Here is a 14044-nt window from a genome sequence, read left to right on the forward strand (position 1 = left end):
AACCTCAGGTATGTGGATGATATCACTCCAATGGCAGAAAGCAAAGAGGAACTAAAGAGCCTCTTGATGATGAGGGTAAAGGAGGAGAATGAAAGAGACAGCTTAAAACTATTGAAAAAACTAAGATCATGGCATCCAGGCCCATTACTTCATGGCAAATAGAAGGGGAAAAGTTGGAATGACAGATTTCCTCTTCTTGAGCTCTAAAATAACTGCGGATGGTGACTGCAGCCATGAAATCAGAAGACGATTGCTTCTTGTCAGAAAAGCTATGGCAAACCTAGACAGTATGTTGAAAAGCAGAGACATTACTTTGCCAACCAAGGTCTGTGTAGTCAAGGGTATTGTCTTCCCAGTGGTCATGTATGGTTGTGAGAGCTGAACTATAAAAAAGGCAGAGTGTCAAATAATTGATGCCTTTGAACTGTGATTCTGGAGAAGACTCCTGAAAGTCCCTTGGACAGCAAGGAGATCAAGCCTTGCTTGACAAGTTTGATAAGAGTGACAAGGAGATCGAAGATCAAACCTTGCTTGATAAGCTTGAAAGGAGATCAAAGGTCAAACCTTGCTTGATAAGATTGACAAGGAGATCAAAGTCAATCTTAAGAGATATCAACCCTGAATATTTGTTGAAAGAGCTGAAGCTGAAGCTCCAGTGTTTTAGTCATCTGATGCGCGCATTGGAGAAGTCCCTGATGCCGGGAAAGACTGAAGGCAGGAGGAGAAGGGGACGACAGAGGATGAGATGACGCACAGAGGATGAGGGTGGACTTGAGTTTGAGCAAGCTCCGGGAGCTGGTGATGGACAGGGAAGCCTGGCGTGCTGTAGTCCATGGGGTCACACAGAGTGGGACACAACTGAGCAACCGAACTGAGCTGATGTCATTCATGTATTAAAAAGCATTTTTATCCATGTTCTTGCGTTTGATATTTATAGTGAGGAGTCAGTAAACTTTTTCCATAAAGGGTCAGGTAGTAGTAAAAAAAAATATTTTAAGCTTTTTAGACCATATGTTCTCTCCCTGCTGTTCAACTCTGCCAGTAGGATGTGAAAGCTTACATAGGCAATGTGTCAGTGGATGAGTTTGACTGTGTTTCCATAAAACTTTATTTATGGACACTGGAATATGATTTTCATAAGTCATTAGATATTATTTTTCTTTTGTTTTTTCAACCATTTAAAAATGCAAAAATTTTTAGCTTACTGTTTACGTGATGGTAGGTTAAGGGCCACATTGTCAGATAGGCTGTCATTTGCTGACCCCCTCTCGTAATAATCCTCTGAGACTCTGCTAACCACCTTCTGTGTTTTTGCCCTTTATTTTACCATCTTTTAACATTATTTTACATGTTTCTTGTTTCGCTACTTAATCATGTGTTTTCTTTGATAATATATGTGTAACTTTTAAAATTTAATAAATTTTATTACATTTTAAGCTATGGGGGATAGGTTCAGTAATGTCTTCCCTTTAATGCCTTGCACATTTTACAAAAATTATATGCTCAGCAAGGGCTTCCCTGATAGCTCAGTTGGTAAAGAATCCATCTACCTGCAATGCAGGAGACCCCAGTTAGATTCCTGGGTAGGGAAGATCCGCTGGAGAAGGGATAGGCTACCCACTCCAGTATTCTTGGGCTTCCCTTGTGGCTCAGCTGGTAAAGAATCTGCCTGCAGTGTGGAAGACCTGGGTTTGATCCCTGGGTTGGGAAGATCCCCTGGAGAAGGGTATAGTCCATGGGGTCCCAAAGAGTTGGACATGACAGAGTGGCTTTCACTTTCACTTTCACATGCTCAATAAGTGTTTGAGAGAGTTGGAAAGGAGTAATGTCTGTCTTTCACTGTTTGAAGGATTGTTGTGTAGATTGTTTTACTTATTCATTTGTATAGTAAAGATGTGTTCCAGAATGATTCTGTTGCATTATGAGTAGAAGTAATAGGAAGGTAAAATTCACCTCAGAATTCAGGGAAGAGAAAGCAGAGAAGGAAGCTCTTATGGATTGAGTTTTTTTGTGATGACATATGTACTGTGGCCAGTGATATGGACAGTCTCTCCTTTAACCTTTTCTTAACCTTTATTTTAAATAGGTATTTCTTTACTCAGTTTACAGATGAAAAAACCAGATAAAATACCTTAGCCTTAAATATGAGTGTAGGACAGAATTTGAACCCAGACCATGTTCTTTCCATATATTTGACTTTTTTATAGGATATAAAAGTCCATATATTTGACTTTTAAGGATATACAGCAACATATAAGGCTGCCTTAGACACTATTTACTTATTGCTACAAGCTTTCACAAACACATCTTAAATAACCAAGGACAGAGATTTTTTTCTTAGAGAAGGTGAAATGTTGAAGAAACCTCCATGATAACCTTTTATTCTTTGAATATGTGGTTACAAAGAGCTTTATTCTGAAATGATAGGCAAAACACATATTCTGTCTTACTTTTGTACATAACTTTTACCTCTTTAAAGAAGGGTGTTTAAAAGTGTTTCACAAATAAATTCATAGAATTCTACAATGAAATAAAATTGAGGAATGTACATGAAGTTTCTATCAAACTGTATGTTTAGTAGAAACCAATGATAAAATCAAATCTTAAAGCTGATTATTTTAGGTAATTTTCTTAAAGTTGAAGATTGAATCAAGCTAAATTAAATGAAGGTTAAAAATATAAATGGAGAGAGAATACCCTGGTGGTCCAGTGGTTAGGCCCTCATGCTTCCACTGCTGGGGGCCTGGGTTCAGATGTTGGTTAGGGAACTAAAGATCCTGCAAGCCTTATGGTGAGGCCAAAAAAAAAGTGTAAATGAAGAAAGTTTCTGACAGTAATTAATTGTGGAGTTTCTTTTTTGACTCAGCAGACATTTTGAGTGTCTGTATTGCTACCAGGAGCTCAGACTAGTGAGAGAAGTAGACAGAGATAGAGATACCAAGAGGACATACCTCCTGGGACGGTGATGTCAGAACTTCCCCCCCCCTATTAACTTTAAAATGCTATCTAAAATAATTGAAAATATTAAAACAGTCTTGAAGTGTAAGCATAAAAAGTGTAAATCCTTTTTCTCACTTTCTGCTCTCTGATCTCCATTCTTCAGAGTATAGTTAGCAGACTGGTAAATAGGCTTCCAGATTTTTTTCTTATGCATATACCAGTAGGCCTCCCTGCAAAGAAATTGGACTCACGCTATATATAATTTTGTAAATTGCTTTTCCTCCCTTGTGATACTCTGTAATGTACATGTTTCCATGTCAGTAGGTACAGATCAATCTCATTTAAAAACCTGCTACCTCGGTGATGGGATGGGATCCCACCATTTGTTTACATTATTTCTTATTGCTGGGCATGTAGGTTTTCAACCTGTTTACAAAAAATAGATATCCTTGAACTAATATGCTTTATTTTGTGAATTGTTTAAATGATGAGTAACACAGAAGCAGGTGAAGAGACGAGGTTAATGTGAAGGGGAAATGTTTTCTAGGCTAAGGGAATAATGTGTCATTTGAAAAACTGCTGCAGAAAATGACGAACTTTTAGTTTAGGGGAGAAGCATTTCTCTTTCTGTGCTGTGGAGGTATAGAGCCTTTTGTTTTCTTGAACTGTATGCTAGGGTATTTCATTTTATAGAATTGGCATTTCTTTCCTGAGTAATTTATAGTTACATAATTTTCTTATTTTGGAGATCGAAAACTTTTTCAATAAATGTTGCCAGGTAGAGAATTAGAAGGACTTCCCAGATGGCTCAGTGGTGAAGAATTCACCTACCAGTGCAGGAGACGTTAAGAGACATGGGTTCCATCCCTGGGTCAGAAAGATCCCCCAGAGAAGGGAATGGCAACCCACTCCAGTATTCTTGCTGGGGGAATCCCACGGACAGGAGCCTGGTGGGCTGCATACAGTCCATGGGGTTACAAAGAGTGGGACATGGCTAACAACTGAGCATATATGCAGAATAGTAGGACCACAAGCTGATAATAATGGTCATTCAAGAGGCCACACAGAGGTTAAGTGGGTACTTTTGGGAGTAGAGCTTATATCTTATCTATTTTTCTCTTCTTAACACTAACTGAAATTCTTGCCCAGAGTTCAGAATGGGTTTTTGTGTGGCTACTTCCCCACTGTTATCCATTTGAAGCAAATTTTGGTAAACGAAAAAACAGATATTGTGAAGTTGCTAGTTAATCGAGTAGTTGTCTGAAAATTAAACTGATAGCTTAAAGTAGATGAATAACATTTTTTTACTCTTAAGTATTGTTGTTGTTCAGTCACTCATTTGTGTCTGACTCTTTGCAACCCCATGGACTGCAGCACACCAGGCTTCCCTGTCCTTCCCTGACTCCCAGAGTTTGCTCAGACTCATGTACAGTTGAGTTGATGGTGCCGTTCAACCATCTCATCCTCTGTCACCTTCTTTTTTTTTTTTTTTAATTATTATTTTTTTTTCCCAGTGGGTTTTGTCATACATTGATATGAATCAGCCATGGATTTACATGTATTCCCAATCCCGATCCCCCCTCCCCCTCTGTCACCTTCTTAAGTATACAAAATCTTAAGTATAAAATCTTGCTATCCTTAAAAAGTTTTAGTTGCTGCTTTTCTTCACCCCTTAATTTCCAATTTTGGAAATGTTGCCCTACAGTGCGTATCAAGTACTATTTTACTGTTAGAATTTTGTCATTCCTAGGGGAAAAGAATCTGCTGATTTCTTTAAAAATACATTGGAAACAAAATGGTGTATTAAATATGGGTAATAAATATCTTTATGGACTATTTCTAAAAGTAAAAGCCTTTATTTTTGGTTGCCAAGGATGCTTTGCTGTTTGATTACATATGCTTTGTTGAATAGAAATACGAGTTTTGTAAGGCTCAACTTTCAAAATTTCTTGCTTGTTTTTAAAAACCTAATGCTAAATAGTTTTCACTGGTGTTATTAATTTGAAGGGTATGAATACTTTGAGTAAATTAGCTTGTGTTCTCTTATTATGTTAAACAATAATCTGTCATCTGTTATAACACATGATTATGAAATATTCATACTTTGTTCTAATGGAATTAATACTTTACACGAAGTGTAGTTTTTAAGCATCCATACCTATTTTTTCACTTGGAGTTAGACTTTTCAAGAGTAAAGTATACATTTAAACACAAATTAACTTGTTTTTGTTTAATTTTTCTAGGGCTGCTTTGGAAGAAGTGGAAGGAGATGTGGCAGAATTGGAACTGAAACTTGATAAGGTAAATTTTACTTTAACTTTTTAAAACAGTAGTTCTTGTTTTGTATACTGATTTGTGCCTACAGTGCCAGATGGGTCATGTGATTTCTTTTATATCCATGAACGTAAATGCTAATATTATCCCGATTTTACACATACAGAAGTTGAGGCTAGAGATGTTAGGTAGTTGGTTGAAAATTTAATCTAACTGGCAGAGCAAGAATTTGAACCCTGTCTGACTAGTCATCTTTTATACTGTTGGAAGTTTGTTTCCTTCCCAATCAAAAAGATTGCAGTATAACTTTTTGTTGCTTAATGGATAGCATATGTAACCTAACCATTCTTGGTTGTATATTTGGGTTTGGTTGTGTTCAAACATAAAATTTTTAATACTCATTCCATTTTTTAAAGCTAATGCCAGAAATACTGAATATTTATTTAATAATTGATATTAAATTGTCATATTCTATGCAAGGGTAAATGTACATTGATTCCTATCTTCTGTGTTAATTATTGATAATCTCTCTTCTTTTTTGACCTCTATCTCAGAAATGTTATCTGTTGTATAACAGAAATGTAAGAATGAATAAGACATGGCTTCTGATTTTAAGTAACCGTTGTTCATTGTTAAAATTTCTGGAGACTAAATGTGTTTATTTGAAATACCTTTTCTGAAGATAATTTTCTGTTTATTTACTTACTATTGTAAATGGAATTGTTTTGGAAAGCAGTACTTATCAAATGTTACTGTGCATAGGAATATGTGGGGTTCTTGTGAAAATACAGATCCAGATTCAGTAAGTCTTGGTATCTGAGATTCTGTTTGTCTAGCCAGATTTTAGGTGACACCAATGCTGTTGAATAGACTGCACTTTGAATAGCAGTGATGATACATTAATTAGACTGAAGATTTTCAAATGTTTTGAAATCATGAAATATGTATATATAATATAAATAGTATAGAAAATATATAAAGCAGTAGCTGTTATATTTGTAAGACAAAATAATTTCAGAAAATGTTTAGTAGTAAGTTATTTTTATGCACTTTGATATAGATACATTAATTAGACTGAAGATTTTCAAATGTTTTGAAATCATGAAATATGTATATATAATATAAATAGTATAGAAAATATATAAAGCAGTAGCTGTTATATTTGTAAGACAAAATAATTTCAGAAAATGTTTAGTAGTAAGTTATTTTTATGCACTTTGATATAGATACATTAATTAGACTGAAGATTTTCAAATGTTTTGAAATCATGAAATATGTATATATAATATAAATAGTATAGAAAATATATAAAGCAGTAGCTGTTATATTTGTAAGACAAAATAATTTCAGAAAATGTTTAGTAGTAAGTTATTTTTATGCACTTTGATATAGATACATTAATTAGACTGAAGATTTTCAAATGTTTTGAAATCATGAAATATGTATATATAATATAAATAGTATAGAAAATATATAAAGCAGTAGCTGTTATATTTGTAAGACAAAATAATTTCAGAAAATGTTTAGTAGTAAGTTATTTTTATGCACTTTGATATAGATACATTAATTAGACTGAAGATTTTCAAATGTTTTGAAATCATGAAATATGTATATATAATATAAATAGTATAGAAAATATATAAAGCAGTAGCTGTTATATTTGTAAGACAAAATAATTTCAGAAAATGTTTAGTAATAAGTTATTTTTATGCACTTTGATATATAGTATGTTTGGGAATTTTAAAATAGTCCTGTGAAGTAGGTGGGGCAAGTGGATTATTTCCATTTTCTAGATGACAGTAGCAAAGCCCAGAAAGTAAAGAGGAATTGGTTCAAATCACAGAGCTTGAGAAGGCAGAACTAGGGTTAGAATCCCATCTGTTTTATTTTAGTTCAGCGCTCTTTTTGTGCGCCACTGTACTCCTGAGTCTATGTTGAGGGGCACATGCTACTTGAAGTTTTCTGAGGAACCCTAGCAAACTTCCAGGCAAGTGTTTTAAAAAATAAATGTTAGAATTTTTGGTAAAGATATTTTCAGAAACCTTGTTTTCTATTTAAAATTATGTGTATGGGATCATTGTTATTGTTGTCATCATCATTATTATTTTACCCTGATGTATTGCATTTATTTTTAAGGACTCTATGAAACAAAGTTTTTAAACTCTTAAGGTAGATAGCAGAAGATGTAGCTTTGATTTTCTGGTAGATGTATGAGAGAATATATAGAAGGATAAAGTTTCTTTCTTTCTTTTTTTTTTTTTAAAGAATCACAGAGTAGTACAATAAGGGTATCCATTTTGTCTGGGTAGATTTGCATCTAAATCAAATAAAACCTGTGTGTCAGGGGGGACCTCAGAATTTAAAGTATCTAAACAGACTCCTGTTACAGTATTTTGTTAATGATTTTGCTTTTATGAGCAGCTATCTTTTGTTTTCACCCCTTTATATCATTTGGTTGGGGTTGAGAGACCGGTAGAATCTTAAACCAAGAAGTCCAAATCTAAAGCAAGCTGTCAAAGTATTGCTATACAGTACTAAGAATTCTAAACCCTTTCTTGAGTCTGTACCAGGACTTTCTAGGTGGCTCAGTGGTAAAGAATCTTCCTGCCAAGCAGGAGATGCCGGTTCAACCCTTGGGTTGGGAAGATCCCCTGGAGAAGGAAATGGCAACCTACTCCAGTATTCTTGCCTGGGAAATCCCATGAACAGAGGAACCTGGTGGGTTATAGTTCATGGAGTCACAAAAGAATCACAACTGAGCGACTAAACAACATCAACAGAGTTGGACCAGTAAAGACATCATGGAAACTTTGACACTTTTTAAAACATATTTCTCTACTTTAAGATCTTGATCCCTTATATAATGTCCCTTTCCCAAATTCTTAAGCTATCATTGATCATTTTTACTCTGAAATTATGAGGAGGTACAATTAGAGAAGAGGCCTGTGAGGAGCAAGAGCTGGTTGTTATTGAAGGTGATGGCATTAGTGGAGGGGAAGGATTATCTAAGGCTAATTTAGTGATTTCATAACTTTGTGCAGGGCAAGTTGTACCTGTAATATCATTGCAAATCATGGTAGTGACAGGTTTAACTAGTTAGCTGACTTAGCTTATATTTGTTTTGCTTGAAAATATATGCCATCGGTAGTTATAATCTTTCTAATGAGTAATGCTCCATGAATGAATGGCATTATTTGACTAGGTCCAATTATTTATCCATTCTGCCTGGTATTCTGGCATTGGCAACATCACAGAGCATCATAGTTGCCATCTAGGTATAATTTCCATATCTGTTTAATCTTCTCACTGAAATGGCTTGCTCCTTTTTAAGTAGATACCCTTTAAGATACAGCTCAACTACTATCAAACTTAGTTTTTTTTTTCCAGATATTACATTATTTCTTGCATTTTTACATTTCTTACATTTTAAAAATATATTTCCATTGAAATTATTATTATTGTAATATTTGGTTTACAACATAGTCTAGTAGGAAAGAGCACAAAGCCTAGAACAACGCTGCCCATGTATGAGTCAGGCTCTACCACTCACTAAGCCATATGGGCCTTGGGCAAGTTCCTAAACCTTGCTATGTCTGAGTTTCTTTGTCTCTAAAATGGGGAAGATAAGAGTATCTATCTCATAGGGTTATTATGTGAATAAGATGTGTTAATACATATTAAGTGCTTTGGCACATGGTAAGTTCTAAATGAACGTTAATGTTGGTGATGTCTCTTCAACAGACTTTGGTCTGTCTTGAAGACAGATTGTCTTTAACAGAGGAAAAATCCCCTCATTTTACTGTTAGATAAAAATCTTCCTTCTTTGTAGGTTATGTTATGTGATTTAGTTACAGCTATCGTCACTGTCATCTAATAAGGACTTTTGACAGCTGGCAAAGTATTTATCTATCTCCAAGTCAGTCCTTCTCCCAAATAACTGCAGTATATATTTGATTCAGCTATATGACACATTCATTTTCTCTCCAGCTCCTGTGATAGTGACCTTATTTTAATTCTGTTACCTGTTTCACCGCCCAGATGCTATGCCTTGTTGCTCAAAGTTGTAATCTCTGAAACTGGAATAATCTTTGATACCTTACTTTCTGATGGGAGTCTCTGGTCTTTGCAGTTCTCATCTTGGACTCCTCCTGCTTCTGTTTTTCAGGTTTATCTAGATCTCTAGTCTTTTAAGTCTGTCTACTTCCAGATCCCTTTTTTATTCAGAGTACTTTTTAAAAAATCATTTTGTAATTAGGGTTAAATTCACCTAATATAAAATCTACCATTTTAAAGTTTGCAACTCAGTGTTTTTTAGTATATTCACAGTGTGTACAACTATTGCTACTACTTAATTTCAGAACATTTCTCTTACCCTAATAAGAAACTCTATACACATTAGTAGTCACTTCCAATTTTCCTCTCCCTGTATGCTCTGGCAACCACTAATAAACATTCTGTCTCTATGGATTTGCTTATTCTTGTACATTTCAATAAATGGAATCATGCAATATTTGACCTTTTGTGGCTGGCTCCTTTCACTTAACATAATGTTTTAAAAGTTCATCCGTATATGTTGTAATATCTTTAGTATATCCTTTTTAATGGCTGAATAATATGCCATTGTATGGATGTACCATGTTTATCTTTTCATCCGTTGATTGACATTTGGGTTGTTTCCATTTTTTGGCTGTTATGTATAATATTTCTGTGAACCCTTATAGTCTGCTCTTAACTTTGTATCATCATTTCTCCTCTGAAGACCTCCATTTCCCTTTCATAGCACCTATTCTGCAGAATTTTGACTGTCTTTGTCTAATCTTCTATATTCTCTATCTCATACCTGGGCTACAGAGTCCTTAAGGAGAAGTTACACACTTGTTTGGTGAAACGGATTGGTGGGATTCTTGATGCAAAGCAGTGTTTTCAAGACTCAGTCAGGTTATCTTACTATCTTTCAGTTCAGTTCAGTTCAGTTCAGTCGCTCAGTCATGTCCGACTCTTTGTGACCCCATGGACTGCAGCACGCCAGCCCTCCCTGTCCATCACCAACTCCTAGAGTTTACCCAAACTCATGTCCATTGAGTCAGTGATGCCATCCAACTATCTCATCCTCTGTCATCCCCTTCTCCTCCTGCCCCCAATCCCTCCCAGCATCAGGGTCTTTTCAAATGAGTCAGCTCTTCGCATCAGGTGGCCAAAGTATTGGAGTTTCAGCTTCAACATCAGTCCTTTCAATGAATAGTCAGGACTGATCTCCTTTAGGATGGATTGGTTGGATCTCCTTGCAATCCAAGGGACTCTCAAAAGTTTTCTCCAACACCACAGTTCAAAAGCATCAATTCTTCAGTGCTCAGCTTTCTTTAGAGTCCAACTCTCATATCCATACATGACTACTGGAAAAACCATAGCCTTGACTAGATGGACCTTTGTTACAAAGTAACGTCTCTGCTTTTTAATATGCTGCCTAGGTTGGTCATCTTCCAAAGAGTAAGCATCTTTTAATTTCATGGCTGCAGTCACCATCTGCAGTGATTTTGGAGCCCCAAAAATGAAGTCAGCCACTGTTTCCACTGTTTCCCCATCTATTTGCCATGAAGTGATGGGACTGGATGCCATGATGTTAGTTTTCTGAATGTTGAGCTTTAAGCCAACTTTTTCACTCTCCTCTTTGACTTGCATCAAGAGTCCCTTTAGTTCTTCTTCACTTTCTGCCATAAGGGTAGTGTCATCTGCATATCTGAGGTTATTGATACTTCTCCCAGCAATCTTGATTCCAGCTTGTGCTTTATCCAGCCCAGCGTTTCTCATGATGTACTCTGCATATAAGTTAAATAAGCAGGGTGACAATATACAGCCTTGACGTACTGCTTTTCCTGTTTGGAACTAGTCTGTGTTCCATAACCAGTTCTAACTGTTGCTTCCTGACCTGCATGCAGGTTTCTCAAGAGGCAGGTCAGGTGGTCTGGTATTCCCATCTCTTGAAGAATTTTCCACAGTTCGTGGTGATCCACACAGTCAAAGGCTTTGGCATAGTCAATACAGCAGAAATAGATGTTTTTTCTTGAAATCTGTTGCTTTTTTGATGATCCAGCGGATGTTGGCAGTTTGATCTCTGGCCCCTCTGCCTTTTCCAAACCAGTGTGAACATCTGGAAGTTCACGGTTCACGTATTGCTGAAGCCTGGCTTGGAGAATTTTGAGCATTACTTCACTGGCATGTGAGATGAGTGCAATTGTGTGGTAGTTTGAGCATTCATCTTTAGCAGCTCTTATATTCATTGTTCTCTCAAGATTTACCAGCTTATTCTTCATTCTTAGTAGAGGAACTTGTGTCTTCCTTTTGAGGGGAACATTTTTATTTCTTGCTTTTAATCTAGAAACTTAACAGAATCTGTCCTTAATCCATTCCACACACACACACACCCATTTGAGTGATAAAAGCACCCCTTTTCCTATGCACTTCCAGACTTAACTTCTTTGAGAAAGACTTTGCTTTAGCCATCTCTCTCTTTTCGCTCTCTACATCTCTAAATTGTCCTCTTTTCTAATGTAAAGCCATCATCCTCTGTTTGAAAGAGAGATGCCCTAAGCCATGCTTCTAAGATGTAGGGTGTCTTTATTGTTTCCCATTTCCTTTCATATAAAATGTGAACACCTTTGCTTTGCCCATCGTGTTTTTCCTGATCTGGCCCGTGTATACATTTTTGCACTGAACTAAGCTCCTTAGTGTCTCTGGTTTACCCTGCCTTGTAAGCTTCAGGGTTAGCTCATGCTTTTCCTAAAATATGTCTTATTACCCTTATCTGATTGACTAATTCCTGTTGGTCTTCAGGGCTTTTCTCAAGTGTTTCCTTTTGCAGGAGTCCTTCTTTGAACCCCATAGTCCTGGTTAGATGTTCTTCCTTTGTTCCCTCTTGCATGGTTTTGATGAGCATAGCAGTTGTGTTTGTGCTAAATAGAATTTACCTGCTTTTCTAATGGTTAGGATTTTGTTGTTCAGTTGCTCAGCCATGTCCCACTCTTTGTGACCCCATGGACTGCAGTGCACCAGGCTTCGCTGTCCTTCACCATCGCCCAGAGCTTGCTCAGACTCATGTTCATTGAGTCGGTGGTGCCATCCAACCATCTCATCCTCTGTCGTTCCCTTCTCCTTCTGCCTTCAGTCTTTCTCAGCATCAGGGTCTTTTCTAATGAGTCAGCTCTTCACATCAGGTGGCCAAAGTATTGGAGTTTCAGCTTCAGCATCAGTCCTTCCAGTGAATATTCAGGGTTGGTTTCCTTTAGGATTGACTGGTTTGATCTCCTTGCAGTCCAAGGGACTTTAAAGTCTTCTCCAACACCACAATTGAAAAGCATCAGCTCTTTGGCACTCAGCCTTCTTTATAGTCCAATTCTCACATCCATACATGACTACTGGAAAAGCCATAGCTTTGGACTATATGGACCTTTGTCAGCAAAGTAATGTCTCTGCTTTTTAATATGCTGTCTAGGTTTGTCATAGCTTTTCTTCCAAGGAGCAAGCGCCTTTTAATTTCATGACTGCAGTCACCATCTGCAGCAATTTTGGAGCCCAAGAAAATAAAGTCTGTCATTGTTTTCATTGTTTCCCCATCTGTTTGCCATGAAGTGATGGGACCAGACGCCATGATCTTAGCTTTTTGAATGCTGAGTTTTAAGCCAGCCTTTTCACTCTCCTCTTTCACTTTTATCAAGAGGCTCTTTAGTTCTTCTTTGCTTTCTGCCATATTGGTGGTATCATCTACATATCTGAGGCTGTTGATATTTCTCCTGCCAGTCTTGATTCCAGCTTGTGCTTCATCCAGCCTGGCATTTCCCATGGTTTACTCTGCATATAAGTTAAATAAGCAGGGTGACAATATACAGGCTTGATGTACTCCTTTCCCAATTTGGAACCAGTCCATTGTTGCATGTCCCGTTCTCACTGTTGCTTCTTGACCTTCATACAGGTTTCTCACAAGGCAGGTAAGGTGGTCTGGTATTCCTGTCTCTTGAAGGATTTTCCAGTTTGTTGTGATCCACACAGTCAAAGGCCTTAGCATATTCAATAAAACAGAAGTATATTTTTTTCTGGAATTCTCTTGCTTTTTTGATGATCCAACAGATGTTGGCAATTTGATCTCTGGTTCCTCTGCCTTTTCTAAATCCAGCTTGAACATCTGGAAGCTCTTGATTCACATACTGTTGGAGCCTAGTTTGGAGAATTACAACAGAGAATTAGAACAGAATTAGTAGAACAGATTAGAACAGAGATTTTTTTTCACTTAACGTTGCTCCAGATTCTAGGATAACAGTTTTAAATTATACTCCTGAGATCCTTGTGTTGTCTTCTAAAGTTTTCCTGAGCTGTTTATCCTCTTCTTGGTGACCCCACTTCCCATGTTGTCATTACCCTTCCTTCTTCTAGATCAGCTCCACTTTTATCTTTATTATGTTTAACTTTCACCCAAGATATTGTTTGCTTAAAGAAGATGTTTTGTGTGAAATAAAGAAAAAAGAAGGGCTAGAAAAAGAAAAGAAATGGAAAGGAAAAAGAGAAAGATTAAAAAGGGAAAGAGAAAAAGAGGGAGTGGGGAAACAGAGAGAGAAGCTCAGTTCTAAGATTTAGTATAGTGCCTAGAATGGTTGGCATTGGAGAAATATGGTTGATTAATCAATTCTGCTTTGATAAGTCTGATACTGAAATGACCAGCATGACTTACCCACAATACCAGTTTACTTCCATTTCCTCCACCATACCACAGTAGTGTTTTTAAAATTCATTTGTCAAACTGCTTGCTCTGCCTAAGTTTCCTTTTATTCCTTCCAAGAGA

The 14044-nt window shown here is 36.7% G+C and overlaps 1 protein-coding gene across 2 annotated transcripts in view; it reads left to right on the forward strand.

Annotated features, from left to right (window-relative positions):
• ACAP2 (ArfGAP with coiled-coil, ankyrin repeat and PH domains 2) overlaps positions 1 to 14044 on the forward strand; it is a 153580-nt gene that overhangs the window by 51191 nt on the left and 88345 nt on the right. For both annotated transcript variants that reach the window (XM_043473311.1, XM_043473312.1), the window contains exon 2: positions 5184 to 5241. In XM_043473311.1, the coding sequence (XP_043329246.1) occupies positions 5184 to 5241 (58 nt within the window). The remainder of the gene's footprint in view (positions 1 to 5183; positions 5242 to 14044) is intronic.

The sequence above is a fragment of the Cervus canadensis genome, chromosome 7 (genome assembly GCF_019320065.1).
Source record: "Cervus canadensis isolate Bull #8, Minnesota chromosome 7, ASM1932006v1, whole genome shotgun sequence".
Classification (NCBI taxonomy): Eukaryota; Metazoa; Chordata; class Mammalia; order Artiodactyla; family Cervidae; genus Cervus; species Cervus canadensis.